At 38.5% G+C, this 27,694-nt stretch overlaps 2 protein-coding genes and 1 pseudogene across 4 annotated transcripts in view; 1 reads left to right on the plus strand and 2 right to left on the minus strand.

Annotated features, from left to right (window-relative positions):
- The window catches only part of STAMBPL1 (STAM binding protein like 1), a 51,649-nt gene extending 45,959 nt beyond the window's left edge, over positions 1 to 5,690 (minus strand). For 2 of the 3 annotated variants that reach the window (XR_009212763.1, XM_058436230.1), the window contains exons 1-2: positions 5,492 to 5,690; positions 3,756 to 3,916 (exon numbers count right to left, since the gene is read on the minus strand). The gene's annotated coding sequence lies outside the window, so the exon portion shown is untranslated. The remainder of the gene's footprint in view (positions 1 to 3,755; positions 3,917 to 5,491) is intronic. The other variant, XM_058436231.1, reaches the window with a different exon arrangement.
- A 3,141-nt stretch (positions 5,691 to 8,831) lies between these two features.
- On the minus strand, positions 8,832 to 23,814 carry LOC116480648 (pentatricopeptide repeat-containing protein 2, mitochondrial-like; annotated as a pseudogene).
- Positions 23,815 to 26,240: 2,426 nt separating this feature from the next.
- Positions 26,241 to 27,694, plus strand: part of ANKRD22 (ankyrin repeat domain 22) — a 41,750-nt gene continuing 40,296 nt past the window's right edge. The window contains exon 1 of the mRNA XM_058437013.1: positions 26,241 to 26,306. Coding sequence (XP_058292996.1) covers positions 26,241 to 26,306 — 66 coding nt within the window. The remainder of the gene's footprint in view (positions 26,307 to 27,694) is intronic.

The raw sequence follows: 27,694 nt of genomic DNA on the forward strand, positions 1-27,694 counted from the left end.
AAGGATGCAGAGTATATTTTTAATGGTGAGATTTCAAAATTTCCCTCAACAAAATTATTAGTGTTTTATACTTGCATGCTGGGTACCGAGGATACTGACAAGGGCAAGAAAAGTGGGGGCTTGCCCTCATGGCACTTCAGGGTTCCAACCATCTCCAAAGTAAATCTATCATCTTCAATGTAAAATTAGTACCCAGATGATTGCTAGTTTTCCTTGATGTTTTGGTATTTTGTAAGTAAGGCTTTTTATTAAGTTCTTTATTAAGAAGCGTTCCAATTTGCATTTTCGCATATGCTTTTAAAAATTGATTATTTTGTTTTTGTTTTGCGTAACACTGTTGACATACACAACACATATACCTCTCCTTCTACTCAATGATTCTTTGCTGGAGGCAAATTCAACTTCATACAAGACCAAGAAAAAGTTTCACCTACTTAGAAAAACACAATACTAGCTATAGATTTCTGAGAGTTATGAGAACAAACATTTATAAGAATTAATGCAATAAAGTCAAAATACTGCAATCAGTGATGGCAGATTCCATCCTAAAGCTCTGAAGGAGTTAAGAATTGCTTATTCTTCACTGCCACAGGAGTCTTCCCTCCTATAAATAAAATCTGGCTTCTTATAATTAGACATAATTACTTCAACAAGTCAAAGAACAACTAAAATTTGCTTTGCCATTACTCTGTAAAATATTCCGAATAAGCTGAATTAAAAGATGGTTAGAAATGTCATTATCACTCCACCACAGCTTACAATCGGAGATACCTGAGACTCTGGGAGTGTGGAGGGGAGTGGATGGCATTTTTCAGAATACTAAAGCTTGCCCCAGAATCTGATATATTATATGAGGGAGGCATAAGAAGCCTTGAGTATAAGGAGAGACATAAATATTGTATATGCCAACGGTGTTAGGGTAAAGACCCAGAAAATAATCCATTTTTAAAGCATATATGAAAACACAAATTGGAGCACTTCTTAATAAAGAACTTAATAAAAACATTACTTACAAAATGCGAAAACATCAAGGAAAAACAGTTATAATCTGGCTACTAATTCTACATTGGAGATGACAGATCTACACTGGAGAGGATTGGAACACTGAAACTCCATGAGGATAAGCCCCTACTTTTCTTGCTTTAATCAGTATCCCCAGCACCTGGCATGCAGTATAGGAGACAGGGATCCATACAAGTTAGGAAAAGAGGTGTTGGAGTCATATTGCCTGGGTTTGACGGCCAGCTCTATCATTTACCAGCCTATGATGCAGAGCAATTCACATAACTCATTTGTACATTTTTTAATCTGCAAAATGGTACTTAGGCATAAGGTTGTTTAAAGAATAATAACAAGAATAACAACGAACACATATAGCACTTAATTTTGTGCCAGACATTGTTCTAAACACTTTGCATTTACAGCTATTTATTTAATCCTCCCTAAAACCTTCTGAGATAGAAACTAATGTTTCAATTGAAAAGCAAGGAAACTGAGACTCACAGAAGTTAGTAACTTGCCCAAGGATACGCTACTAGTAAGTGGGGGAAAAAAAAATCCTGTTTCCAACCACTCCATCATCATCGAGATAAACTTGTGTTAAGGCTTAGTACAGTGCCTGGCATATAGCACATCTTCAATAACTAACAGCTATTAATAAATATTTGTCAAATGTTTGCAAGATTCTGAGGTTACACTAGGGCTCCGCAGGAAAGAATGCTGTAATCCACTGGTGATGTCTCTGTGGGTGTGGAAGGTATTAGTGATTACACTTGTGCCACAGGTTTTCAATCTCTTTCACATAAAACAAAGAATCCTGATACCTGTCTGAGGTTTTCTTTTCTCCATCTGAATGGGATCTGAAATCAGGCTGTCATCATCAGACACTGGATTATTGCCTCCACTCCCTAATACTAATCCACTCTCCACCCAACTGCCAAAGTGTCAAGATGCTTTCCTCACCTGCTCCCTTTCAAGGAACCTACAATTGGCTACCACCTCAAATCAAAATTCCACCCCCACCTTTCAAGGGCCTTAATATGACATGGAAGAAACCTGCTTTTAACTTCTGTTCAAGTGCTCAAGAGCCTACTTGTCAAATAAATACTTGGTAGGAATGGCCACGTTTCATTATGCAGAGAATAGCAGTGTTTGTGCTACTTCAGAACAGTGATAAGCAGTTTTTTATTTTACATAATAGTTTACTTTTATGTATTTATCTTTGGACATAGCCCAATTTTTTAAAATAAATTGAGAATCTCATTTTACTTTCATTCAGAATGAAACAAGCTTGATCAGAGAAGGACATAAAAGGAAGAATTTCAGGAATAAAACTTGCATTATTATTACCCACTAGAAAGTTAATATCCAGGTAAATTTCAGATAGCTTTCTAATCTGTCATCCTGAAACTGGAACCTGAATAACCGGGAGACTTTCTAATGATAGGAGATGGAAAATCAGAACTAAAACAAAAAAAAAAGGAGTGATAACATCCTTAATATTCAAGACAACGCACCCATTTCCAAAACAGTACCTTGAAAGGTTAACTAGAGCAAATCAAGACATAAGAATTACTGGTGTTTATATCAAGGGACTTCTTTTAATAAACACAAGTTACTAAGCAACCACTAGTCAAATTAATGTCTCTAAGCCAACCACATCAATGGAAAAAAAATAACATGGATTTAATTTAAAAGTTAGAGCATCAAACAATATGTGTTTTGAAGACTCAGCAATATGCCAAATGTTAAATTGGCCTGTCCACTAGACAGGCAGAGATGCAAGATTGTACTAGAAGTTAATCTGATTTGCTTAGAAATGCAAATAATTTCTGACAAAAGCCACATCCAGATGTAGCTACATCCAGATTATTCCTGAGTTGAACATTCTGATGTCAACTCAGGATTTCTGAATGTACATTCACACGTTCAATTGGACAGTTCACATGTTCAGATAGCTGGAATAAGCAAGTCAACAGGTACCAATAGTATTTTTTGTTGGTTTTTGTTTTGTTTTAGAGTTTTGTTTTTGTTTTGTTTTATTTTGTTATTGTTTTTTCAATCGAGGATGTTGGCCTTCTTAGTTGATTATATGAACTGGGATTCAATTTGATGAAATGTTTGGTGATTCATATAACGTTATGATTTAAAAAATAGCAGAAGAGGTGATGTAGTAAAAAAGGATGAGTTCATGTCCTCCGTAGGGGCATGGATGAAGCTGGAAACCATCATTCTCAGCAAACTATCGCAAGGACAAAAAAACCAAACACCGCATGTTCTCACTCATAGGTGGGAATCGAACAATGAGAACACTTGGACACAGGAAGGGGAACATCACACACCGGGGTCTGTCGTGGGGTGGGGGGAGGGGTGAGGATAGCATTAGGAGATATACCTAATGTAAATGACAAGTTAATGGGTGCAGCACACCAACATGGCACATGTATACATATGTAACAAACCTACACGTTGTGCACATGTACCCTAGAACTTAAAGTAGAATAATAATAATAAAAAGACATTCTAAAATTTGTCATTTATTTAGAAAATATTTATCAAAGAGCTGCTATGCATCAGCCCTGAGGAATGGAAAGCTGGCTCTAATATCTTCAGGGATAACCATGAGTCATTTCCTGTAGTTTCAGCTGAAGCCATCTGTAAATCTTTCATAAGGTCAAGAAAAAGATGTTAGTAGTAGACAGAATCACAAATCCAGTAGATTAATTAACATGTCTCTAATTGGTAAATGTACCCACCAGGAAAGCACCTAGCACTTCCTGGACGGAATCTACATTATTTTCTCTCACATTCCTTCTACTTCTCATGTTTTGGGCAAGAATTATCAGCCTTCTTTTCTTGTAAAATGCAATCTCATTTCTTGGATTGTAGCTGTAAATTCTTACAGCTGGGAAGGGTCCTAAAGGAAGGAAATGATCAAACGGCGTGAATTAAGTCCTATGTGCTGAAAGTAAGAAGAGAGAACTATTATTAACAATTCTTTATAACTATTTTTATCAGTCCTTCTTAGGAATCAACCCCAAAGACACTCTCTCCTACAGAAGCAAATCTATTGAGGACATCCTCAGGAAACTGGTCCCTCACTACTCCCTCCAAGCCTCCCACAAACCATAAGAATCCTATGAAACAGGGCAAGAGTACCAAGAAACAGGCCTTGAAGGTTGAGATAGGGATAAAGGACTTAGGTTATCTGCCTTATAATTTAAATTTTGGTGCTTACTTTACAGGTGAGGATAAGAAAACAAGTTTCTTCTTGAAATTCCCAAGAACCAGTTGCTACATAAATTACAGCCAAAGTATATGCAAAAGCAGATTCTTGGTGGCAATTTGCTGTATCTGTGTCTGAACAGAAAACAATCAGCCAATTCATTTTCCAGGTAGATTCCAATAACATTTTATGCCTTTTAATGGAGAAGCTCTCATGGCGCAAATGGTAAACAAAAAGAGCCTACTGCTCAGCGACATTAACTTGTATTAAAAATAAAGATATGCATATGTAGCTACACAATGCCCACTATAATCCAGTGGCAGAGTATATTTTTGAAGTACAATGTGGCACCCATCCTGAAAACACATAATTTCCAATGGAAACAAGGTCGGGATAAAAACAAAACACGGTGGCTTAATTTCTGTGTAAAACAACCGTCAAAACCTACTCTCAAAAAAATTGACACGAACAATCAAACATTCAGGTATAATTTATCTGCTGGAACAAATCTACGTTATTGACCTTGACAGGGCCTTAAATCATGAGACCACAAACCAGCATCCCAGTGATATCTATTATGTCTTCGGAAATGGCTTAAAATCCAGGACTTCATGTTATTGTCAGTAATGAGCAAGATGTTTGGAAAGCAGTGTGCTCACTGGGGCTTACTTTGAAAGCTGTCTTTTTTACTTACTACCGAACACTGATTTCCAGGAAGCAAGCCACCCCACCCCACTTCCAAGGCACTTGATTTTTTTTTTTTCAAACCTCTAGATTGGGTTCCATTTCCTGAATTACTTATTCCTTATATAAATTTTCTTTTAAACTTCAGCAATTATGGCACCTTAGGCTCTGGGAGTATCAGCATTGTAGGTTGTTTTAGAGAAAGTTCTGAAAAAATATGTTTTGGAGACATTCCATTTCTTTGTGCATCTCACTAGGGGCTTTCGGTGAAGGCTTTAAGTTATTCAGGTGAGGGGCAATGTCTTAGTCGCTCATAAACGGCATAAATTAACATCATCTGGAAAGGCATGGCACCTGCTCGGCCGGGGTAAAGGTCCGTTTTTCTAACCCTCGCCCCTCCCTCCTCCACACCGCGCCGCTAGAGACAGTACAGTGGTCTCTCCCAAGGTCGACATCATCTCCAAGGCTGCAACCCAGGGCTGAACCAGAAAAACAGGCGCACCCACGTATAGGTCACGGCCAGAGTCCCGCCCTGCCACCAGTAGCCAGGGCTTCCTGCCTCCCTATCAAGGTGAAACTAACCCCGAGGGCCCAGCGGAGGGGCGCATGCAGGCGGCGCCGATGGAGGCGGCCGATCGCATGACTGGCAGGAAGGAAGCGATCAGCCGCCAAAGTGCCTTTTTTCCTCCCTCAGAGCCAGCCTGGGACCGGACGCTGCCAGCGGAAGGGCCGGCGCGCGCCAGGCCACGAGGCAGACGCACCCGCCGTGCGCACTTCCCCGTCCGCTGCGCGCTCTCACTCACGCGCGCGCGCCGCTACTCACTAGCAACCCTCGGTGTCCGCAGCCCGTGTGGGACGGCTACTGCGACGGCTGTCCCCGTGCCTGCCGTGTGGCCTTGGCATCCGTCCGGCTGCTGCAACCCGGGCCGCGGTGGGTTTTGTTGGAAGGCGTGCAGCGGCGTGATACCGGCACCCGGCAACAAGGCGTCCGCTCGTTTGCCTCGGCCGTGCCTCCTCCCCCTTCTCCTCTGCCGACCGATGGAGCTTTCTTTGCTGGTTCCACTCGCGCGGGCTCCGTGCGTCGTTCTCCTCCTCCTCGCTGTCGGACACCCCAGCGCAGGGGACGAAGAGCGTCCTCGCAAACCCACGCGCAGGCCGGCCGACCCCGAACCTGCAGCAACCGTCCTTGCTGCCGCTGCTGCAGAAAAATAGTCACTGCGATGGTCCCGGCCTCCCCTGCCCCGGCCCCTGGGTGCCGCCTCCGCCTCTGCCTCCGCCCCCTCCTCTGTGGCGGCGGCGGCGGCTTCCCGCATTCTGCAGAAAAAGCTCGCAGGTGGAAGGAAGCAGGGCGCCTGTGGATGGCCTAGAGCGAGAGTGAAGCGGTTGGGTGCGACTTTCGCATCTGAAACCCTGCACATCTTCTCCCCGGACCGGAACCACCTAAACTCCCTTTTGCTCCACCATCAATTTCACCGAGATAGACAGGAGTGGTGCCTTTTAAGACTGCACAGTACACAAGCATTGATGCAGCTGACCGTTAAACTGTCACTGGAGTCTTGGGAAGGATAGGGTTTTGGTGAAAATCCCACTTATACCTCACATTAGGAATTCCTTTTTGATACTTATCCACAACTGGCTACGCCCACTATTAAGCACCTTAGCTCTTCCCCCTACCCCCAATTTGTGTGTACTTGGAAAATACGAAGTATTAGAGTATCTCCTGGATGTTATGTTACTATCACATGCGGTGTTCTTACTACAGTTCTGGCACTGTGTCAGGCAGTCGGTACACAAAATCTTATTCCATCTGCCACAACCCTGTATATAAAAGGAACTCATTTTTTGTTTTCGTTTTTGTTTTTTCCATGAACGAGAGACAGAGAAGTAAAATAATTTATCCCAGGTTACTCACCTAGAAAGTAGTAGAAGCTAAAATTTAAACTCTGATCCAACACTGAAAGCTGTTTCTATTGGCCTGACAGGTTCTATTAATTGATAAACATTTTATGAAGACTGCTGCTGCTGGATGAAATAGAGTCGCTTTTCTTGAGCTTGGTCGGGAGCTTACTTCCAAGTGAGAGAAATGGCTGCAGAGTGGGGTGAGGAAACACTGGCTTTTCTTAGTTAGCCTTTCCTCTGGAAACCAAAATTCTAGCCCTGGCTCAGCCACCAACTGAGTTATTTGGTCTCAGGCATTTCACCTTCTTAAGCCTCATCTCCCTGGATTCTTTTTTTTTTTTTTTTTAAATGAAGAGTTTGATTGTTGGAGGCAGCCTGCAGCCTTGATTTTTAAGAAGCAACAGTGTTGTTTTTCTTAGTTTGAAGTTGGTTCCAAATGTTGAAGTTAGGAAATTTCACAGAAATTCAGACTTCACATTTTCTGTAAAATTGTAACATCAGACATTTGGTCCATGGCAAGTTCTAGCAACCATCAGCGGAAGCTGAATAGCAGGTTTCCCCTTTAGACTGTGAAGACACTCTTCAGTTTTCCACAGTCCCCACTACTCCCATACACCCCCCCCCCGACATTTGAGAATATGGTAGGCATTTGAGTTTGCAGTATTGGACCAGATAATCTCATGACCTACTGGGCAATTTAAAATTCACTGATAATTAAGAAGGTTAGCCAGATTACTAAAAAGCATTATGAAACAAAAAATTCCACATACGTATTTAGAGTGGTCATTGCTCATGGTCTTGCTATCTAGCATCCAAATTCTCATAAAAGCCAAACTGGCCCAATACCCATCGTCCCCTGCTCCCCGGCGGCTGGAGTACCATTTCGTGACCCAACATCAGCCTCAGAGACTCCTGTACAGTTATTTGAATCTGGATTATGTGTTTCAAGAAGAAACATTTTAGGAATGTCTCCATTATCTGTGAAGTGGGTTTTGTGTTCAGGGACAGTAGTGCCAGAGGTAACACTGTGGCAATGCCAGTGGTGTCCTAGGTGAGCTGTTTGAATGGTGTGATGACCCACCTGTTCTAATTTCAGTTGCTAAGCTTCCCTTCCTGTGTAAGGAGCCTGATTTGCCAAACTTCCTGTCTCTTTGGTATGCTACTTAATGACTTTCCAATATATTTCTCTTCTGATTCAGTTAGCCAGAAATGATTTCAGTGTTGCGACCAAGAACTCTGATATAGCAACTTTAGGTGTGATTTAAGTTATTTCCCTTTTATTAACTGAGTTAATGAAGAGCAAGCACCAGTGTATTTATACAACTTTTATCTTAGAGAATTTTTAAGTGACCTATAGTTTTACTTGCATTTTTAAAGACTCAATCTCAATAGTAATTTAAAATCCAGATTTCTTTTTGCTCCAGAACCTTTATTTCCCTTATTTTTGAGAAAATTTTACCCTACTAAACCTTGAATGAAGATTTCAAATCTATATGCAAATACACATAAGCACTATTATTTTGCAGATGAGAAAATGAGGACTCAAGTTACAGAATACATGAAGGCAGAGCAGTGAGGAAATCCTGGGCTATTTTCTGATATGGTAGAACAGGGTTTCGGACCTCCTGAATTCAGCAAGGGTATAATTTGCAAGTAATTACTCCCTTGAAAATCAGAGTTGACCACACTTGTAGTGAAATTCATTCCTGATAGTGCCTACTGGGTTCCACTCCAGTACTGGAAGCTGGACTGGAGACAGTGACCATGTTCCTTCACGAATCCTCAGTAGTGTGCACAGGGGAAGCCTGCTTTCTGAGGGAGCTGAGCTTTCTGTGCTTGTATCTAGTTCTTCACAGTGGCACGACATAACTTCTCAGAGAGCAGCATGCCACCATTCAGTGATTTTAGGGAGGAAATCAAGTGTCACTGTATTGTCTGCTGAAGTGTGGTGCCTGCTTCTTAGGGAAGCCAATAACTCACTGGAAGCAGGTCTTCATACCCACAGGTGGATTGAAACTAGGGTTTACTCAGCCAACAGGGACTGGCCGAGCGCCTGGAAGGTCTAACAGGTGACCATCCTGTTGTTTTATGGCAACATGTGGGATTTCCTGTCCCTTACATTTTTAAAGGGATGTGTCAGAGCAGAACATTCATAGTGTAAGTGGTGACCTGGACAACGATGTGCAGTTTTCCATACATCTCATGAAATCTGGCCACAAAGACAAGCGCATCTTTCCCTTTTTTCCTCACTTTGGCCAGCAGTTCCTCTGAGAACTCATGTCTTTCGACGAATCTTGATACATTTCCTTCTGCAACGCCCTTTAATATCTCTGTCACAGTTGCTAACATATTTGACTGGATATGGATTATTGTGTTTAAATTAGTAAACTTTATGCTTTCTGGATTCATGATGTGAGAAAAAAATGGACATAGCTTTTGCCACCTGGTTCTGATGTCACGGGAAACAGGATGCCCTCCTGGAGAGAACTCCTTTGATTAGGGCTTCTTTTCTTAATGTAGTACAGACTTTGAAAGATTCAGAGCTATTCAGTTTGTAGCCAATTGCAAAATCAAGAACATAGGTATCCTGGTGAACTTTATATCTGAGTTTTTCATCTCTGTCAATATTTCCAAAGCACTTACATATTTGCTTTTGATAAATAACATAACCATCAAAATAGTAAATTGTGTGGAGTCTGAGAACCCTTGTAAATACTCATCTTTCATGAGCTCCATTGCAGATTCCTCAAGATTCGAGTCGTAACACACAGTCTTATGAAAAGTGGTCCAAACTTAAATTCCGCCAAAGTGACATTTTTGTTTTCTGTATGGTACTTGCAAGTGACGTTTTTAGCCAGTTCCACATGGTCCCAGGACTCACGCAAATGAAGCAGGGTTCTTAACTTCCCCTTCAAGATGAGCTTGTTCTAGTTCAATTTCTCTTCCAAGTTTCTAAAATAGATTTCTTTGGTGCCAGGAAGATTATATGCAACAGCCACCTTCTTATGCTGAAATTCTTTTAATTTCACAATATTATCTGTAAGTAGATATCTTTTTGCTCCAAGAGGACCGTGGCAGCAAGTGGAGCCGGAGCCTCTCATCCCGGGATACACTGAAATCTGCAGCGCTGGCAGAAGAGCTCATCTGGAGGACCAAAATGCCGCAGCCATACTGTCTCAGATTATACCAACTCCAGACTTTTTTAAAAGATAGGATTTTTTTCTCTTACCAGTAATATTAACAAATGGTGCTTATCAATAAACATTTCTTCATTACTGGTGAGAGTCCAATGAAATCAGCCCTCTTATCTGGTGGTGTGATTTTGCTACAGTGCTGGAAAGGAATTCGTCAGTGTGTCAAGGAACATTCTAAAATGTACTCTTCCCATCGCCCACAGTAATTCCACTTCTAAGAAGCAATTTATGCTAAGGAAATCTGAAATAAAGAATAAGATTCCTCCACTGAGATATTTATCACCAACTTTGGGTATTAAAATTATGTTTACGACGGACTTTTAATGACATTGAAACTGCTTCTGATACAATGTTAAGCAAACGACACAAAATTGCTTGCATACATATCTCAAGTAGGTAAATCTTAAATAGATAAGAATGTAGGAGCAAATCCAGGAGAAATTATTTAAATGGCCTCTTAGAGATTGGTTATGGGCAATTATGGTTGACTTCTTTACACTTTACTATAATTTTAATTTTTTCTGTAAAGGACATGTTTTCCTTTTATTTTGGAAGAAAAAACATTTAATCATTAAAAAATAAACAGGCTTGGCGTGATGGCTTCTGACTGTAATCCTAGCCCTTTGGGTGGCTGAGGTGGGTGGATCACATGAGCCCAGGAATTCAAGACCAGCCTCTACTAAAAATACAAAAAATTAGCCAGATATGGTGGTGCACACCTGTAGTCCCAGCTACTCAGGAGGCTGGGGGAATCACCTGAGCCTGGGAGGTTGAGGCTGCCATGAGCTGTGATATTGCCACTGGGCTCCAGCCTGGGCAGAAGAATAAGACCCTGTCTCCAAAAATAAAAAATTGAAAAAAAAAGAAAACAGATTTGGCAGCCAGATAAATATGAGGTGGAATCTGCCACAGTACCTCATTCGTGATGGGTACAATATAAATATTTGAGAAAAGGACAAAGATAAGAATAAAGAAGAGAGGAAGGAAGGAAAGGCACCTTATTTCAAAAAGAAGAGTGATGAATTGAGTGATTGTGACTCCCCTGTCATTTGCTTAGTTTATGCCATACATGGAAATAGGCCATTGCATTCTAAATTTCTTCATTAACTAATGCTGCATTTGAGTATTTCCCAACTGATGACAAGTGACAAGACATTAATGCCTTTCTCACTGAATGGGGAATATGGAGCCAGCACTCAGATTTTTTTCTGTTCCACAACATCAGAGCTAGATCTGTTCTGAGAAGCTGCCATAGCCTCAAAGTGTTGGTATTCAAGACAAAGAGGACCTTTCCTGCCTCTGACTGGTCTTAATATGGAGGTCTGTCACTCTATCTTTAAGGTACCCCAAAGGCCACGAGCTTGGAGTAATCTCTCATCTCCCCATCTGGCAACACCCTACTAGGATCTTATTTCTTGGAACTGGTGATACAAAAAGAGAATATTTAGTGTTGAATTTACCGTAATCAGGGGATTAAAACTATTTTCATATACTGTACTGGAATCGTTTGGTGTTATGCACACAAAGTGGTGGTTCTCATTGGCTGTTCTTGCTGACACAAGATAGGCTGGAGTCCTTGTTCTTTGTTTTAAATTTAGAATTTCCTGGCTCTGGATTATCTCTAAAGACAAAGCATCCAGGGAAAGAAAAGAACTAGGACTCAAATGATTCTATTGGAAAAAAATATCCTTCTCAGAGATTATTATGCACTTAAAAGTATGTACCTCAGAAATTGTTATATTATTGAAAACACATGTTTTTAAAATTCTGGCTTTTTTATTGTTTATACCAGTAGTTCTCAAAATATGGCTCAGGGATCCCTGACAGCCTGTAAGATCAAAACTATTAAAAAAAAACACACACAGACACATTATTTGGCTTTTTCACTGTCATTCTCATGGATTTGCAGTGGAGTGTGTCAGCTACACGTATGATATCACCACAGCTAGAATGCAAATGTAGATAGGAGAATCCAGTCATCTCTTAAGCCAGACTCAAAAGATATTTGTAAAAATGGAAAGCAATGACAGTTTTCTCACTCATTTTTGTTTCGTTTTGGGAAATAAATTGTAATAAAAATGTGAATATTTATTTAGTTTAACATGTCATTAATTTACTATTTTTAAATAAATTAATAAAATATGTTTAAAGTTTTTGCTTTATTTTTCAATACAGTAAACATGGGTAGATATAACCCACCAAAACAAAAGCTCTCTGGAATCCTCAATCATTTTTAAAGATAGTTTTTAAAAACATAAAGAAACCTTTAGGCCAAAACGTTTGAGAAACACTGGTCTATGCTATTAAAGAGTAATAAATTCCAAATAACCTATTATTTATTTGAGGAATTATAACTATGGTAATTTAGCCCGTGTCATTAAATGCAGGAAGCAACTGCTCCAAAACTGGAAACGGCAGGCACAGTTGATTTTTTCCACTCATGTGGTTTATTTTGGTGCTTTCTTCCTGTTACTTTAAACTAAGACAATTTTGTATCCATTATGTCCCCATATCCAGATACTGAATGAGGTTTGGGAAATACATGGAATCTTTTCCTCTGCTGCCACTTACAAATTATCCTGGGCCTAACCTACCTGAGCTTATTTTGTCCCATTTGAAAACGGGGAATAATGGCTCTAGATTGCTCTCAAGGTAGTTATGAAGGAAGTGAAAAAGCATTCTGAAAAATTATGTGCTTTGCAGATATTAATATAAGGCTTACTACTAGTAAACATTTCAATATACAGGCAGACATTTGATGAAAAATGTAAATTCTCTTTTCCGCTGGTATTATTTAACCCCTTCGATTTAGGTACATAAGGCATTGGTAAAAGTGGACCAAATATTAATAGTGTTTGGGATGTTAGGTTTTTTAAAAATACCTTTTTTTTGCAGGCTGATTTACAAATGTAAAATATATGTTTACATGGGCAGAAAGGTGGAAGGAGACCTGGCAGGAGGTCATAGAACGGCATCTGATCCCCACAATCAAAATATATAAATATACTCTGTAAAAATTGCATCTCCCCTGGGGCTGCTCCAGTGCAACAGAAATCCTTCCATCATAGACTTTTGCTGTTATTTAACAGCTATACAGTAGGTTTGAGCAGCTTCCTTTTTAAAAGAAAAGTGGTATATATACAAGATGACACTGTATTGGTATTTAAATTTTCTTTGGTCAGGAAAAAAAAATCTGTTTAAAGAAAAATGTGACCACTGGATATTTTGCTGCAGTAAATAATGCTATCTCAAAATGCAACTCTTAAATTTATCTATGGTTATATCAGCAAAGACATGACCTTTCCAAGGACAAATATTAAAAATTGCAAATCCCTAAGTACATATTTGGGCATGTGCTTCTGGGCTTAACACTCAGGCTCATAATGCTGTAACACTATGTCTTAGTCTGTTCAGGCTGCAATGACAAAATGTCACAGACTGGTTGGTTTAAACACCAGAAATCTGTTTCTCACAGTTCTGGAGACAGAGAAGTCCAAGGTCAAGGTACCTGCTGATTCAGTCCTGGTAAAGGTCCTATTCCTGGCTTGCAGATTGCTGCCTTCCAGCTATGCCCTCATAAGGCTGAGAGCGAGATCTCTGTAAGGTCAGCAGTCCTATCGGATTGGTGCCTACCTGTGTGACTTCATCTAACCTTAATTACCTCCTAAAAACCCTTTCTCCAAATACAGTCATATTGGGGGCTAGAACTTTCACATATGAATTTTGGGAGGTTACCTGTTATTTGCCATTTGAAAGTAAGTACAAAATAGACCTTGGATGAAGCCCCATAGTTTCATACCAGTCTCTGAGGAACTACAGCATTACAAAGGAGTTGTAATCATGGATTGGTCATTTTATACATTAATTTATTCAATTTTTCTGATTAAATGCCAAACTTTGTCATAGTAATTCACTCTGTGATAATATATTATTTATATTTTCAGAGGCTTGAGTGAACACAAAGAAATGCATGCCCCTCTCCAAAAAGAGAAGAATTTCTAATAAGTTGTCGATATTGTCTTTCTTTGACTTAATAATTTTATTTTAATCAGAGAAACCACTATCATTCTTTGCGGTGGAAAACAGGGTGCCCCCTAAGCAAGAAGAACCTTCCAGTTTTAGTATCAGAAGGTATCAGAAATATCATTTAGTCCAATTTCCTTACTTTATAAAAGAGGAAACAGATCTTGAAAGTGCCAATAACTTATCCAAGTCATTGAAGACGGTACTACATCTAGTTATCTGTTCCATTCTGATCAGGAAACATGATTAGCTTGCTACTACCTAGGTTTCTTAAAGATGGATTAAAGATTTAAACATAAGACCTAAAACCATAAAAACCCTAAAAGAAAACCTAGGCAATACCATTCAGGACATAGGCATGGGCAAAGACTTCATGACTAAAACACCAAAGGCAATGGCAACAAAAGCCAAAATTGACAAATGGGATCTAATTAAACTAAAGAGAGAGCTTCTGCACAGCAAAAGAAACTATCATCAGAGTGAACAGACAACCTACAGAATGGGAGAAAATTTTTGCAATCTATCCATCTGACAAAGGGCTACTATCCAGAATCTACAAAGAACTTAAACAAATTTACAAGAAAAAAAAAAACCATCAAAAAGTGGGCAAAGGATATGAACAGACACTTTTCAAAAGAAGACATTTATGCGGCCAACAAACACGTGAAAAACACTTCATTATCACTTGTCATTCAAGAAATTCAAATCAAAACCACAATGAAATACCATCTCACATCAGTTAGAATGGTGATTATTAAAAAGTCTGGAAACAATAGATGCCGGAAACAATAGATGCTGGAGAAATAGGAACGCTTTTACACTGTTGGTGGTAGTGTAAATTAATTCAACCATTGTGGATAACAGTGTGGCAATTCTTCAGGGATCTAGAACTAGAAATATCATTTGACCTGGCAATCTAATTACTGGGTATATATCCAAAGGATTATAAATCATTCTACTCTAAAGACACATGTACACGTATGCTCATTGCAGCACTATTCACAATAGCAAAGGCATGGAACCAACCCAAATGCCCATCAATGATAGACTGGATAAAGAAAATGTAGCACATATACAGCATGGAATACTATGCAGCCATAAGAAATGAGTTCATGTCCTTTGCAGGGACATAGATGAAGCTGGAAACCATCATTCTTAGAAAACTAACACAGGAACAGAAAACTAAACACCACGTGTTCTCACTCGTAAGTGGGAGGTGAACCATGAGAACATATGGGCACAGGGAGGGGAACATCATACACGGGGGCGTGACAGGGGGAGGGGAGCAAGGGGAGGGATAACATTAGGATAAATACCTAATGTAGATGACAGGTTGATGGGTGCAGCAAACCACCATGGCACGTGTATATCTATGTAACAAACTTGCACCTTCTGCGCATGTATCCCAGAACTTAAGTATATATAAAAAAAAAAATTCGATAGGCACCTGTGTTCAACCAACCAGCCATTATTGGCTCCAAGACAGTTGAATTTTAGGTCATCAGGTGTGATCTTTAGAAAATTAAGGTTGAGTCAATGACCCTTTACACTCTCTTGATCCAAAATGGTCCTCTGTACTTGGATTATTGGAACCATGAGCACAAGCCACTTTGGCAGAAAGTGAAGCTATTTACTCCAATGGTTAAGAGAAAAAGCTCTGGAACCAGACAGACCTGGGAAGCTTAGTTTGCCACTTTGCAGTTGTGTGGCCTTTGAGCCAGTAAATTAATTTCTGTTTCCTCATCTATACAACAGGGAGAATAATCCTAATTTAAAGAGAGTTTGTAAATATTCGTGAGCTGGTCTACTAAAGTGCTTAGCCTGTGTGGATACCCAATAAATTATCATCATCATGGTTAGTAGTAAAAGACAATTCTCAGTTAGGAAGTGGTAGTTAAGGCTGAAACAGATGAAGAGACATCCCTGAGCTATCCTGTAAGTTCATTAATTCACACACACAGCAATAGGAAGTTGTGCGTGGTGGGGGAAGCAAACTCTGTCTTTGATCAAGGTTCCTAGCATGTAGTAAACAGTCAGTATTAAATATCAGTGTTAGCATTATTTATAATATTATTGAGCTTGTCTCTACCATATCTTTCAAAGGCATCGATCATCCTGACCCAGTAGTCCATTTTCCAGTGAAAATTCCTGCCTTCTTTTCCCATCTTGGGGCGTTGTATAGTTTCACAGCACATTAGCCACTGTATTGGTCTGGAAATAACCAGCCCAGTCTTCATTTACATCAGTAAAGACACATAAAATCTAACTTTACATTTGCTCATAGCCATATACACTGTATGCCTACCATTCCATTCAAATCTAAGGAAGCCCAATTCAAAATTACTGTTAGGAAAAAATTAACAACAGACTATTCATATGAAAGTAAAAAATAAATTTGAAAACAATTTAATATCATACAATTATTTTATAAAACTTAAGTTTTTTTGTGATAGTTAATATTGAGTGTCAACTTGATTGGGTTGAAGGGTAATATGGATCCTGGGTGTGTCTGTGAGGGTATTGCCAAAGGAGATTAACATTTGAGTCAGTGGGCTGGGGAAGGCAGACCCATCCTTAATTGGGTGGGCACCATCTAATCAGCCTCCAGCGAATATAAAGTAGGCAGAAAAATGTGGAGAGACCAGATGGGCCTAGCCTGCTAGCCTACATCTTTCTCCCGTGCTATGCTTTCTGCCCTCAAACATCGGACTCCAAGTTCTTCAGTTTTGGGACTCGGACTGGCTCTCCTTTCTCCTCTGCTTACAGACATCCTGTTGTGGGACCTTGTGATCGTGTAAGTCAATACTTCATAAACTCCCATATACATATACATATGTGTCTGTGTGTGTGTGAGTGTGTGTGTGTATATATATATATATATATCTCCTATTAATTCTGTCCCTCTAAGAGAACCCTAATACACTTTTCTCACCACTTAGGGGAAAGAGAGAGGACATCTTTACATCTTTAGAATCATTGGCACTTAAATAACAAAAAGTGACATGCAGCTTAGTGATAAAACAATCAAGATGTAAATGAAATATGCATTTTAAATCAAATCATGTGAAAATATACACAGAGAGAAATAAAATGATTGGAAAAAATGCACATAGATATTGATAGTGAATTTTCCCTGAATGAGTTTTTAGAATCATGTTTCTTTATTTTCCAATTAAAAAAATAAGCAAGTGTTACTTTTTTGCTTTGATTAAAATCTAGCAAATGTTATATTTTAAAAAAAATAAGAGTACAAACAAGAATTTGTAGCATGTGGAATTCCCTCCTCCTGTTTAAATTGAGCAGTAAACCAGAAGACGATCCATAAGGCCCCTTCTGACTCTAACAGCCTATAATTCTTTAAGAGAGAGTGCAATGTGACATTTAATTAATGTAAACCATAGAAATGGGAACATAATCAAAGCAGCTTATCTTAGAAGGAAGATGATATAATATGTACAATTCACTTTGGAAAATTGCTAGAAAAATATTATTTTGTTTTACTATAAGGACGAGGCAGAACACTTTTAGATCAGAAAGTCTATATTGTGAACTTTTTGAGAAGCAATCCTTCAGGTATAACACTTTATTTTATAATCTCAGCATTGAAGTGTACATTAATTAAGAAATATTAAAACTTAGATCATTACCCAACTAATATAAATGTACTTGTATAAATCAAGGAACAAAAATTGTATCTCACAAGAACTGAGAAACACTATTCTAGGAAGCATTGTTGCAGAGTAAGCAACCAACAAGCAGTTACTCTCATCAGTGGTCCTCATGAAGAAGTGTTTTTTCATATAGATTAAGATAAAATCTCTAAGATTCTAGAAACTTGCAGGTCAGGGATTTAACACTTTCAGAAATTGTATTGTTTGAAGATTGTACCTCAGGTCCAGGCCTTCTGGATGATATAAATACCCAGTTCCTTTTTCTTTAAGACTGAACCTAGGATAGATCTTACACCTGGCTTTAGTAAATGGGAAGGCAGATGATTTACCCAATGTCTAAGACGCTAAATGAATCAACCAAAATAAAGGACAAGAAATGGGTGTGTATAGACATTTTCTAGGGAGAAGCAACCACTTCTTTAGTGTTTTAGACAGGATTAATAGTTGTGAATGAAAGAAACCAAGCAGAAAATATTGGCTAGAGCTCACAAACTCCAGATGGGTCCAAGAATCAGGTTTGAAGACAATGCAGCCAGGGCCAATGATGAAAATTATGCGGCAGAACTGGTCTGGTGGATATACCACTGGCACCATTGTCAGGTTGAGTCACTAATCATTGAGCTAACACTGGTTATTGAAACCTGTCTTAGGAGACAATTCTTCACTGGTGTCTTGCATTTCTTCACATCTTGCAAGCAGAAGCAGAAGCACTGGTTTGCCTTTGTTCCAGATTAACTTTTCAAGTATGTTCATGTAGCAAAAGCCTTGGAAGATATAGTATTTTCCTCCAGAGCAAAGGGCAGACATGCTTACTGCCCATTATAAAGGATCCAGGTTCCTCTTTTGTAACACAGCCATTGTTTGTTCAGGCATCTATGTGAGCCCATCCATATCATCTCTAAAAGAATGCAGGTCAGGGGGAACAAGGTACATGCTGACGTTCATGTGGCTTGATGTGCCTTAAGTAGTAGAGACTTTTGTCTATGACCCGTGGGTTTCATGTCTTCTACCAGCATTCCTTAAAATGGCAGATTAACCTGGTAGCCAGTGAGTAGTGTAAAATCTCAAAACCTTCACAGTTTTTGCATCTTTCTGCTAGAATTGTTGCCATTACTTCGTTTAAAGATTAGAGGGAGACACTAGAATGGAAATGGCAGAATATCAACTTCTTCTTTTCTGAGTTTCTAATGCCATGCTCACATGGCAGATGCTTCTAATTGTTTTACAATGTTGGACCCCAGGTCATATGTCTAAGGTGAAAAGGAATCTGAGAAGTCTATTTTTTTTTTTTTTTTTTACAACTTCCATGGTAGGAAATTCTCCAAACATAGCTTGCTTGGGACCACAGCCAAAATCATAGACAAACGTCTACTGTTAGTAGTCATTCTGTATTTTTTAAATTGATACATAATTGGAACTTGACTCTGTCAAAGGCTCATTCCAACAACAATAACAAAAATAGGTCTATAACATCCCTCAGGGAAAGGCCTTAAAGTCCATGGCTCTTAGCAGAGTTGTTTGTGTCACTTGGCAAAAATACACCAGATGGCACTCTAAGTTGTAATTCTACTTTTGTTTTCTTCTAACTAAATTGAATGAAGTATTTTCATCCCCCATAGCCTATTAATGGGAGGGCAAGTCAGTGCACATCGGAGTCCAGGAAAAGCAGGAAAAGTAGAGGGATACATCCCAGTTTTTCCTACCATGCTTCTTAAATAAGATTGTTTCCAGTGGTGCCATGGGTGATTCAGAGCTTGAATGAAGCATGTGCTAAGGGTGTCCAAGCCCTTACATAACCGTAAGTGGGACCGAGCCACTACTACCTGGGACAGCAAGAAGATGGAAAGACTGAGGATGGTGAGTTAGTGGGAGTGGTAAAGCAGCACTCAGGGGAGAGGGTCCTAGAAAATCACAGTTCTTGGGAACTAATTTTAATCCCATTTATCCTGCTCAATCTGTGTGTGTGTGTGTGTGTGTGTGTGTGTGTGTGTATTTTAAATCTAAGAGCAACATACATATAGAAACATGTACAGATCATAAAGCCAATTGATTATTCTACAGTGAATGTGCCTATAAAATCACAACCCAAATCAAGAAATAGAACATTGCCAACACCCCAGAAACTCCCTAAAAGCTGTTTTCCAACTACCATCCCTTTTCATTCCTCAAAAGTAACCACTACTCTGATTTTAACATCATGCATTAGTTTGCCTCTTCTAAAATTTATCAAAATGGAATTATATCTTCTTTTGTGTCTGGCTTATTTGGTCAATATTATATTTGTGCAATTTATCTATGCTTTGCAGTTAATAATAATTTTTAAAATTTTATTGCTATGTAGTATTTTATTAGTGTACAAATTTTATTTGTCTGTTCCACAATTGATGGAATTGGGGTTAAGCTAACATTTGTCTATTGCAAATAATGCTACTTAAACATTTTTGTGTGTCTTGATGCAGGCATGTTTATATTTTGATTGGGTAGATTCTAGGAAAATTTCTTGGTCATAGGATGTTCACGTGTAGAAATTTAGTACATACTTCCAAACAATCCAGAGTTTTGTAGCAACTTATACTCCTATCTGCACTGAAGTTAAATGTGGAAGACCAGCATGCTTCACACAAAGTAGATACTCAATATATATTTATTGACAGAATTAATACATAAAAGTAAGTAATTTGTTCTACAATTGGACTCAACTCTGAGTTCAGACCGTGTGCTTTTAATTTCTACACTGTACTATTGAAGAGAAGTGTTCAATTCAGTTTTTATACTAATTGATGAGGCTCCACCAAGATTAAGATACATAAAGAGCTATTGAGACAAGAGATGAATGGAGATTGGAAGGAGAGGAGATCCATTAAAAGGAGAATCAAAATGTTTTTCTGGGCTCTCTGAATCGCTGATGTACTGATGCAAATACATTAGTGGCAGTTATTTCAACCAAGCATGTTGGACCTAGTATTTAATATCCTGACTACACCATATGGGTAATCCAGCTGTGGGTCCAAGCAATTGAATTAAGAGCTGAAAGAAACATTTAAGGTCAATGAGTTACCTCATCTAAGGCTGGTCCCTTGTTCATCCCAGGTTTAGCCTCTTCTTGAGTCCACAGAACTCATATTAAGTGCACTTAATCAGGTTGGCTTCTCCCTTTGTTTCCAGGGTAAGTTGTATCTGTTAAGAAACTTTGAATATATGTACCACAGTCATATCCCTACTTTCTCCTATTCTGATTATATGGGAAATATTTGGAGGACAGGGAAAGATAATGGCCACTCATCATTTGGTAGCCTAACCTGGGTTTCTTTTTGTGGTGGCTGGATTTCAAAAGAAGGTAGAAAATAAATTGGCAGATCTCTTAAGACTTAGGTGCAGAACTGGCATACCATCCCTTCTGGCACATCCTAGTGATCAAAGCAAGTCCCAAGGCTAGCCCATATTGACGGCAAGAGCAGCCCGCAGGCACAGGTATGGGAGAAATTGTTGGTGGCCATCTTTGCAGACAATTTCCTACACTCTTCATATTCTTGACACTTCAAATCATTAGTTCATCTAATTTTGATGACTATTATTTCACTGTTCTGCAAATTTGATTTTTTTTTTTTTAAGACAAAGTCTTGCTATGTTGCCTAGGCTAATCTTGAACTCCAGGGTTCAAGCAATCCTCATGCATCAGCCTCCCAAGTAGCTTGGATTACAAGCATAAACCACTGTGCCCAGCTTATTCTTCCACTTTTCAGATGAAGAAACTGATGTTCAGAAATCTGTAGATCAAATAAATGCCCAAAGTCATCACTCTTGTAATGATAAAGCCAGGGAAGGGATCTCCTTCTCTCTTTTTTTTTTTTTTTCCGAAGAAGATGGTGTTCTTTTTAGTTACCTACAGCATTTTTCGTTTTTGCAGTATTGGTTAGGATACAATTTGAGTGTAAATTTAAACAACTTTGAGTTCAAGGGCCAGATGAGAAAAGTGAAGCCTAAGTAGGTTTAAATTCATACAGGGATCAGAGCAGGAGCTTGAACCAAGGTCCTATATTGGTCTTAGACATCCAAAGCCCCAGAGAAGCACCTGCCATTCCAGCTCACCCAAATAACTCAGCATCTGTGGCCATGCCTGCAGGGCTCCCCATTATCACATCTGAGTGTTACGACCTGCTGAGTGTTGAGCCCCTTGGGTGTGCTTGGCCATCCAGGAGGCAAAGGTGAACTAATGATTGTTTCCACCTGTTCTATGTGATCAGGAGCCATGGGGGGAGAGGAGCCCTGAGGTGAAGGACTGGGAAAATGTACAGAAAATCTCACATCACCTCCTAGCTAATTCAGCCTTCTTGTTGGAACACCTGTAAAGGATTCTGTCTCATGCTGTTTGCCTCTGGGCTAGTGTCAGAGGGGTTTTGCTCTGAGAGGGAAAGACTAAGAATTGTGAATTTGCCCATTATGACATTTATATAGTGTTAATAACACCAGTGTTGTAATGCAATAGGACAATAGCTGGTTAAGTTGTATTTTATAATAGAAAGGTCAGGGAGTGCAAGATCACAGTTAGCAATATGAGTGTCAATGGTTCAATGGTTCTTAGAGGCCAAAGCGAGTCAAGGTCTGGAAGCCAAGAAACCATTATGATAGCAGAAAGTCTACATGCATTTAAGGAATAAAGCACATTCAGATGAAATAAACTGCAGTTCCTAGGGGGAACAGGAGTGTATAATAGTACGGAGGAGGACTTTAGAGGCATACATCTGAGTTTGAGTCTGAGATGATGTCTGTTCATCTTGAGCAGATAATTTTACCTCTCAGAGTCTTAATGTCCTTATCAGTAAAAAGGGAATAATAATAGTGTCAGTCTTCTAGGGCTACTGTAAAAGAGCATTAAAGGGTGCCATGTGGATAAGGTTCGTGAGCTATGTCCAGTGAACAGGAATCACTCAATGAATACTAGCCATTATTACTATTTTTTACAAACATTATTCCAAAAAGCCATTATTTTTCATTATTATCTAAAGAGACTATCATGATGACTGAATAGACAATGTGTGTTAAGCACATGGCAGAGGGCTCAGCATATGCTGAGTGCTAAATAAATGAGGACTGTTATTATCAGTATCAAGTAAATGCTAGGTAGTCACTAAAAATGATATTGAAGCCTATTTTATAACATGGAAGGATGTCATTATATACTTTTAAAAGACAAGTGTAGATTGTAAAACGTGCACAAAGTCTCATTTTTTGTAAATACATAAATTGTGTACATATCCATATGAAGGAGATTAGGTTATATACCCAAAGAGATGTCATATACTTTAATGTTAAAGTAGTAGATACTGAAGCTAAATCTCCTGGCTTTGAATCCTTGTATTATCATTTAATAGCTGTGTGACCCTAGACAAATTACTCAATGTCTCTGTGCCTCAGCTTTCTTATCTGTTAAAAGGGGATGATACTAGTACCTACCTCACAGGATTGTTGACCCCGTTAAAGGTGTTAGTACACGTAAAGGGGTTAGACTATTTTCTGGTACAACAAATACTATCTATATGTTTGAAGATGCTATGTGTGTGTGTATTATATGTATGTGGCAGAATTCTTGGAATTTTTTTTCTTTTCTATTTTCCAAATTTCAAAGTTTTTATTTTAAAGACTAGAAAATCAATTGGGATCAGTTGAAGCAGTATTTCTCAATCTTTTTTCATCGTCCTTCCCCAAGGCATCTTTGTAGACTTTTTCTTTTAAATTGTCCTTCCTCCATAAATTTTATTACCATATATATACTGTATATCCATTTATGTACTTGAAGGGAACCAGAATATGCCATTCCAAAATATGATACATTGGTAAAAAGATAATTTTAACTTGAGGACATTTGTGATTGAGCAAATTTAGAAAAGGGGAAAAAGAAAAAGCAACTTTGAAGCTTCCCTTTTCTGAATAAAGGAGCAACTTCTGGGAAACAAGATTGTCACAAATCCTTTTCAGAGCATATCTACTCCCAGAAGAGGGACAGAAAGAAAATAAAACCTACCCAAAATCTCTTCTCCAGGAGGGTTTCATGAAAGACCATTTTGTCCTGTGTAGGAGATGAAAGGAGATGAAAGACAATTTTGTCCTGTGTAGACATTTTCACAAACTTTCTTATTGCCTGTTTTTTCTCCTGCAAATGCATTTATTTTTCCAAAAAGTCATTTGTTTCTCATAAGTGCCTTTATTCCTTTACTTATTAAAATGGTATGTAAGTCCCAAATTCTAACCAGCCCTTTGAGTTACTCATCACCAAGCTCTCCCACATGTACGCATGTTGCATGAATGAATAAACATTGTAATTTTCTCCTGTTAATCTGTCTTTTGTTAGTCTGATTCACAGGCCCTGGTGACTAAACATAAAGAAGGTAGAAGAAAGTTTTTTTCCCCCTCCCCTACATATTATATTTCTACCTGTGCTATGTTTATAAGGATAATAGGCTTTTTTCCCCTCAAGAAGAAATTTCATTTCCTGGGAAAACGATATTACTCTCATTGAGAATGTATGAGTTAAAATACAAAAACAACCCATATTAATGATCAAGGAAGAAAGCTATAGTGTCTAGGAAGTTTAGTAGGTCAAAATCCTGGTAGTAGCAATTCAGATACACAAACAAACCTGTTGATATTTCATGGGTTATTTACCACAAGGGCTGTTTTGAGTTTCATGCCTGGAATAGAAATGAGCAGGCAGCTCTGGCCCCAAAAATGCCCATCAAAAGATGAGTGTGTCTGTTGAAAGAGTAAGATTAGGAACATTATTCATTATACATCTTCATTAATTTTATGTAAAGAATTCTCAGAATCTCAAACCCAAACACATTTAAATATAAGTGCAAAAGTGCACCTGAAGCCAGATAAAATGTGAAATTTCCCATTGTGCTATTTCCTCTCTAGGCTTTTGTGTTGGAAAGATCAAAAATTGTCTTTTTTCTAAGTGGCCCGTACCCCTAACTTCTGAATCACTTATTGGAATGCTTATTCAAATGCAGGTTCCCACGTCCTCACCTAGAGATTCTGATTCATTACTTCTCATGTTGTGGGTCGGGGGGAGGGGGGTATTTACATTTTACTAATTCCCCAAGTTATTATTATTTTTTTTTTTTCTGAGACGAGTCTTGCTCTGTCACCTAGGCTGCAGTGCAGTGGCTGGATCTCTGCTCACCAAAACCTCCACCTCCTGGGTTCAAGCGATTCTCCTGCCTCAGCCTCCCAAGTAGCTGGAATTACAGGCGTGTGCCACCACGCCTGGCTAATTTTTGTAGTTTTAGTAGAGATGGAGTTTCACCATGTTGGCCAGGCTGGTCTCGAACTCCTGATCTCGTGATCAGCCTACCTCAGCCTCCCAAAGTGCTGGGATTACAGGCGTGAGCCACCGTGTGTGGCCAAGTTATTCTTAGGCACATTACACAATGATGATGAGGATGATACTAATGACAATGATAGACAAAATACATAGAGAGATTACTGTGTGCCAGACACCGATAATTCTTGCTCATCTCAAGGAAAAGGGAATCCTAGGAAACTGGTTCAGTACTGGATTTCTTCAAAGCTTTGGAAAGGCTCAAGACACTTACAATTTGATTTAAAAAATAAAGATATATGATGTCTCTTATACACTAAATGTCAGCCGAATTTCTCTCTGTCACAGTTTTATTAGTCTTTTTAAATATTGCATCATACACCTGGCTCAAAACATAATTGTGGGGGTAAGAAATATAAAGTAGAGGAGGAGAAAAGAGGCTAAGAACATGGAAAATAATCTTCTATATAGTAGTATGCTAAGTGCCTTATAAAATGGTTGGCCATGAATGAAGTTTTAGTCTTATAGTTTTTAAGTCTTTTAGATGCTCAATTCTCAGTCCTTTCAAAGCAATTTTAAAGACAACAGAATAGAATGTTTTCTTTCAGGTTGGTGAATGGGTTCTGTTCACTTGTTTTGGTGGCTTTGTGAGTGATAGAGGAAAAGAAAGAATGTTTTGATTTGATAATGAGGTACATGATAGTATTTCTTTGGATAGCTGCCTTATTTCATGATAAAAGGTTGGTTGTAAAAGGTCTGAGTATTACCAAGAAGTAGTGGGGAAGTAAGTCGGATTTTAGAGAGGAAGGATAAGCATCTGGCCAACCTAAAGGCAGACTGCCATGACCTTAACAACAACTTAATTTAAAAAGAGAAGCAAACCTTCTCCCCCCAACACAGTCCAAATAACCCTTTATTATATATAAAAAAGGACAAAACAAATAAACAGACAAAACCTTGTGAAAATGTGAGACTACATTTCATAGACTCAGAGTGGAATGTGATGCATGAACACTAAGGACCTGCCAGGGAGTTGAGATACAACATCTCTTTTTCAACCTGAAAAGGCACATGGAATACGAAAAAAAAGGTAGTGCAAAGTTTAAAGTAGGCAGCACTCTTCATCTTAGGTCAGAGTAGTAGACTTACACCCTAAAAAGTATAGCTTGTCTCATACTGTGAAACTGGTTTTACTACACAATTCCTGAGTCACTGGAGGAGTAATGGACAGTTTGCAGAAGCAGGTGACTATTTCTGGAAACAGTCATCGAGCACAACAGGATTTCTCAGTAAGGATTTATCAGTAATAGAGTTATTTCTTATTCTATTTTTACCAAGAAATGTAAACTCCCTTGTCTTAGATATATTAAGTTATCTCAAATACTAAGAAAAACAAATCACAACATTTCAATGACTATGGGACCTTGATCATGACATGTACTCTGTGTGTTTTCATTAAAGCAAATGATAATAACTAATGCTGCAAGTACATGGTAGAGGATGACAAAGAAATAGAACACAGCATGAAATTAAGTGTTGCATAAGTGGTAAACAATTAAGTGACTTATTTTTAATTTAAACTTATAATGCCAATATTTTTATTTTAAGGACTGGCTGATACTATTTCCTCCCCCATTAGAATAAGTTTCTTAGTTACTAGAAAATTAAAAATTGATTCCAAATTTTACAAGATTTTTTGAGTCTTGGGAGAGTTAAAGTGAATTAAATTAGAGACCAGGCCTGAAGAATCCCTGAGCACACAAAGTCAGTCAGGCCTCATAAGTGACCTTAACCTTGCTTGATTTGCAAACATAAGCAAAACTTATTTGGGCTTTTTCTTTTAAATCTCTATATTAAAGAAAAAGGAAACTTAAAGTTAGCTAATCAGAAGTCACCAGCTAATTAGCATATGGCTAGGGACTTTTCAGAAGAATAAACCAAATAAGGCAACTGCATTACTATAATCAATCAAATATTTTCTTTGCTTCACTTCCATGTTCATCTTTGTTCCCCTTGCATTTCCTCCAAAGAGCTCCCAAACCACTTCTGGTTTGGTGCTGCCTAATAACATGAATTGTTATTTGTTCAAATCAACTCTTTAGAGTTTTATTGTGCCTCAGTTTATCTTTTAAAAGGAATAAAGACCCTATGTTAGTGCAAAGCAATAATTACTATTGCAATTTGGCCTCTGACTCCTGTACTTAAAGTTAACATTCAAAATCAAAAAGCCTCCACAAGTAAGAGAAAAATTGAAAAAGATAGCAGGGTTCCAATGCTTAAAACTCAGAAACATAAACATCCTGATTAGCAAATGTATTTATTTAATTAAATAGTAACTGTCAACATTAAAAGGCATACAATAAAAAATGTCCTTGAGTGAGTTAAAGAAGAAATAACTTTGTACAACCAAGGACTTTACAAAGTTGTAGAGGGAAAAAATAACTTTAGTAAGGTTTCCCAACTCTTTGATTTCTGACATTGAGGATTATTAATCTAATGCTAATGACCCTCAAAAATCTTAATCTCTAGTGTAACCCTTACTCTAAAACTCCAGAATCATATAACAAGCTTTCTATTGGCATCTCCACTTAGTGTCCTAGAAATATGTTCCTTAAATAAAATTTGTGCATACCTGAGCTAATCATCTCTTCCCAGCCTTTCCCTAATCTTGCTCTTC

This window comes from Hylobates moloch, unplaced genomic scaffold, assembly GCF_009828535.3.
Source record: "Hylobates moloch isolate HMO894 unplaced genomic scaffold, HMol_V3 SCAFFOLD_3, whole genome shotgun sequence".
NCBI lineage: Eukaryota > Metazoa > Chordata > Mammalia > Primates > Hylobatidae > Hylobates > Hylobates moloch.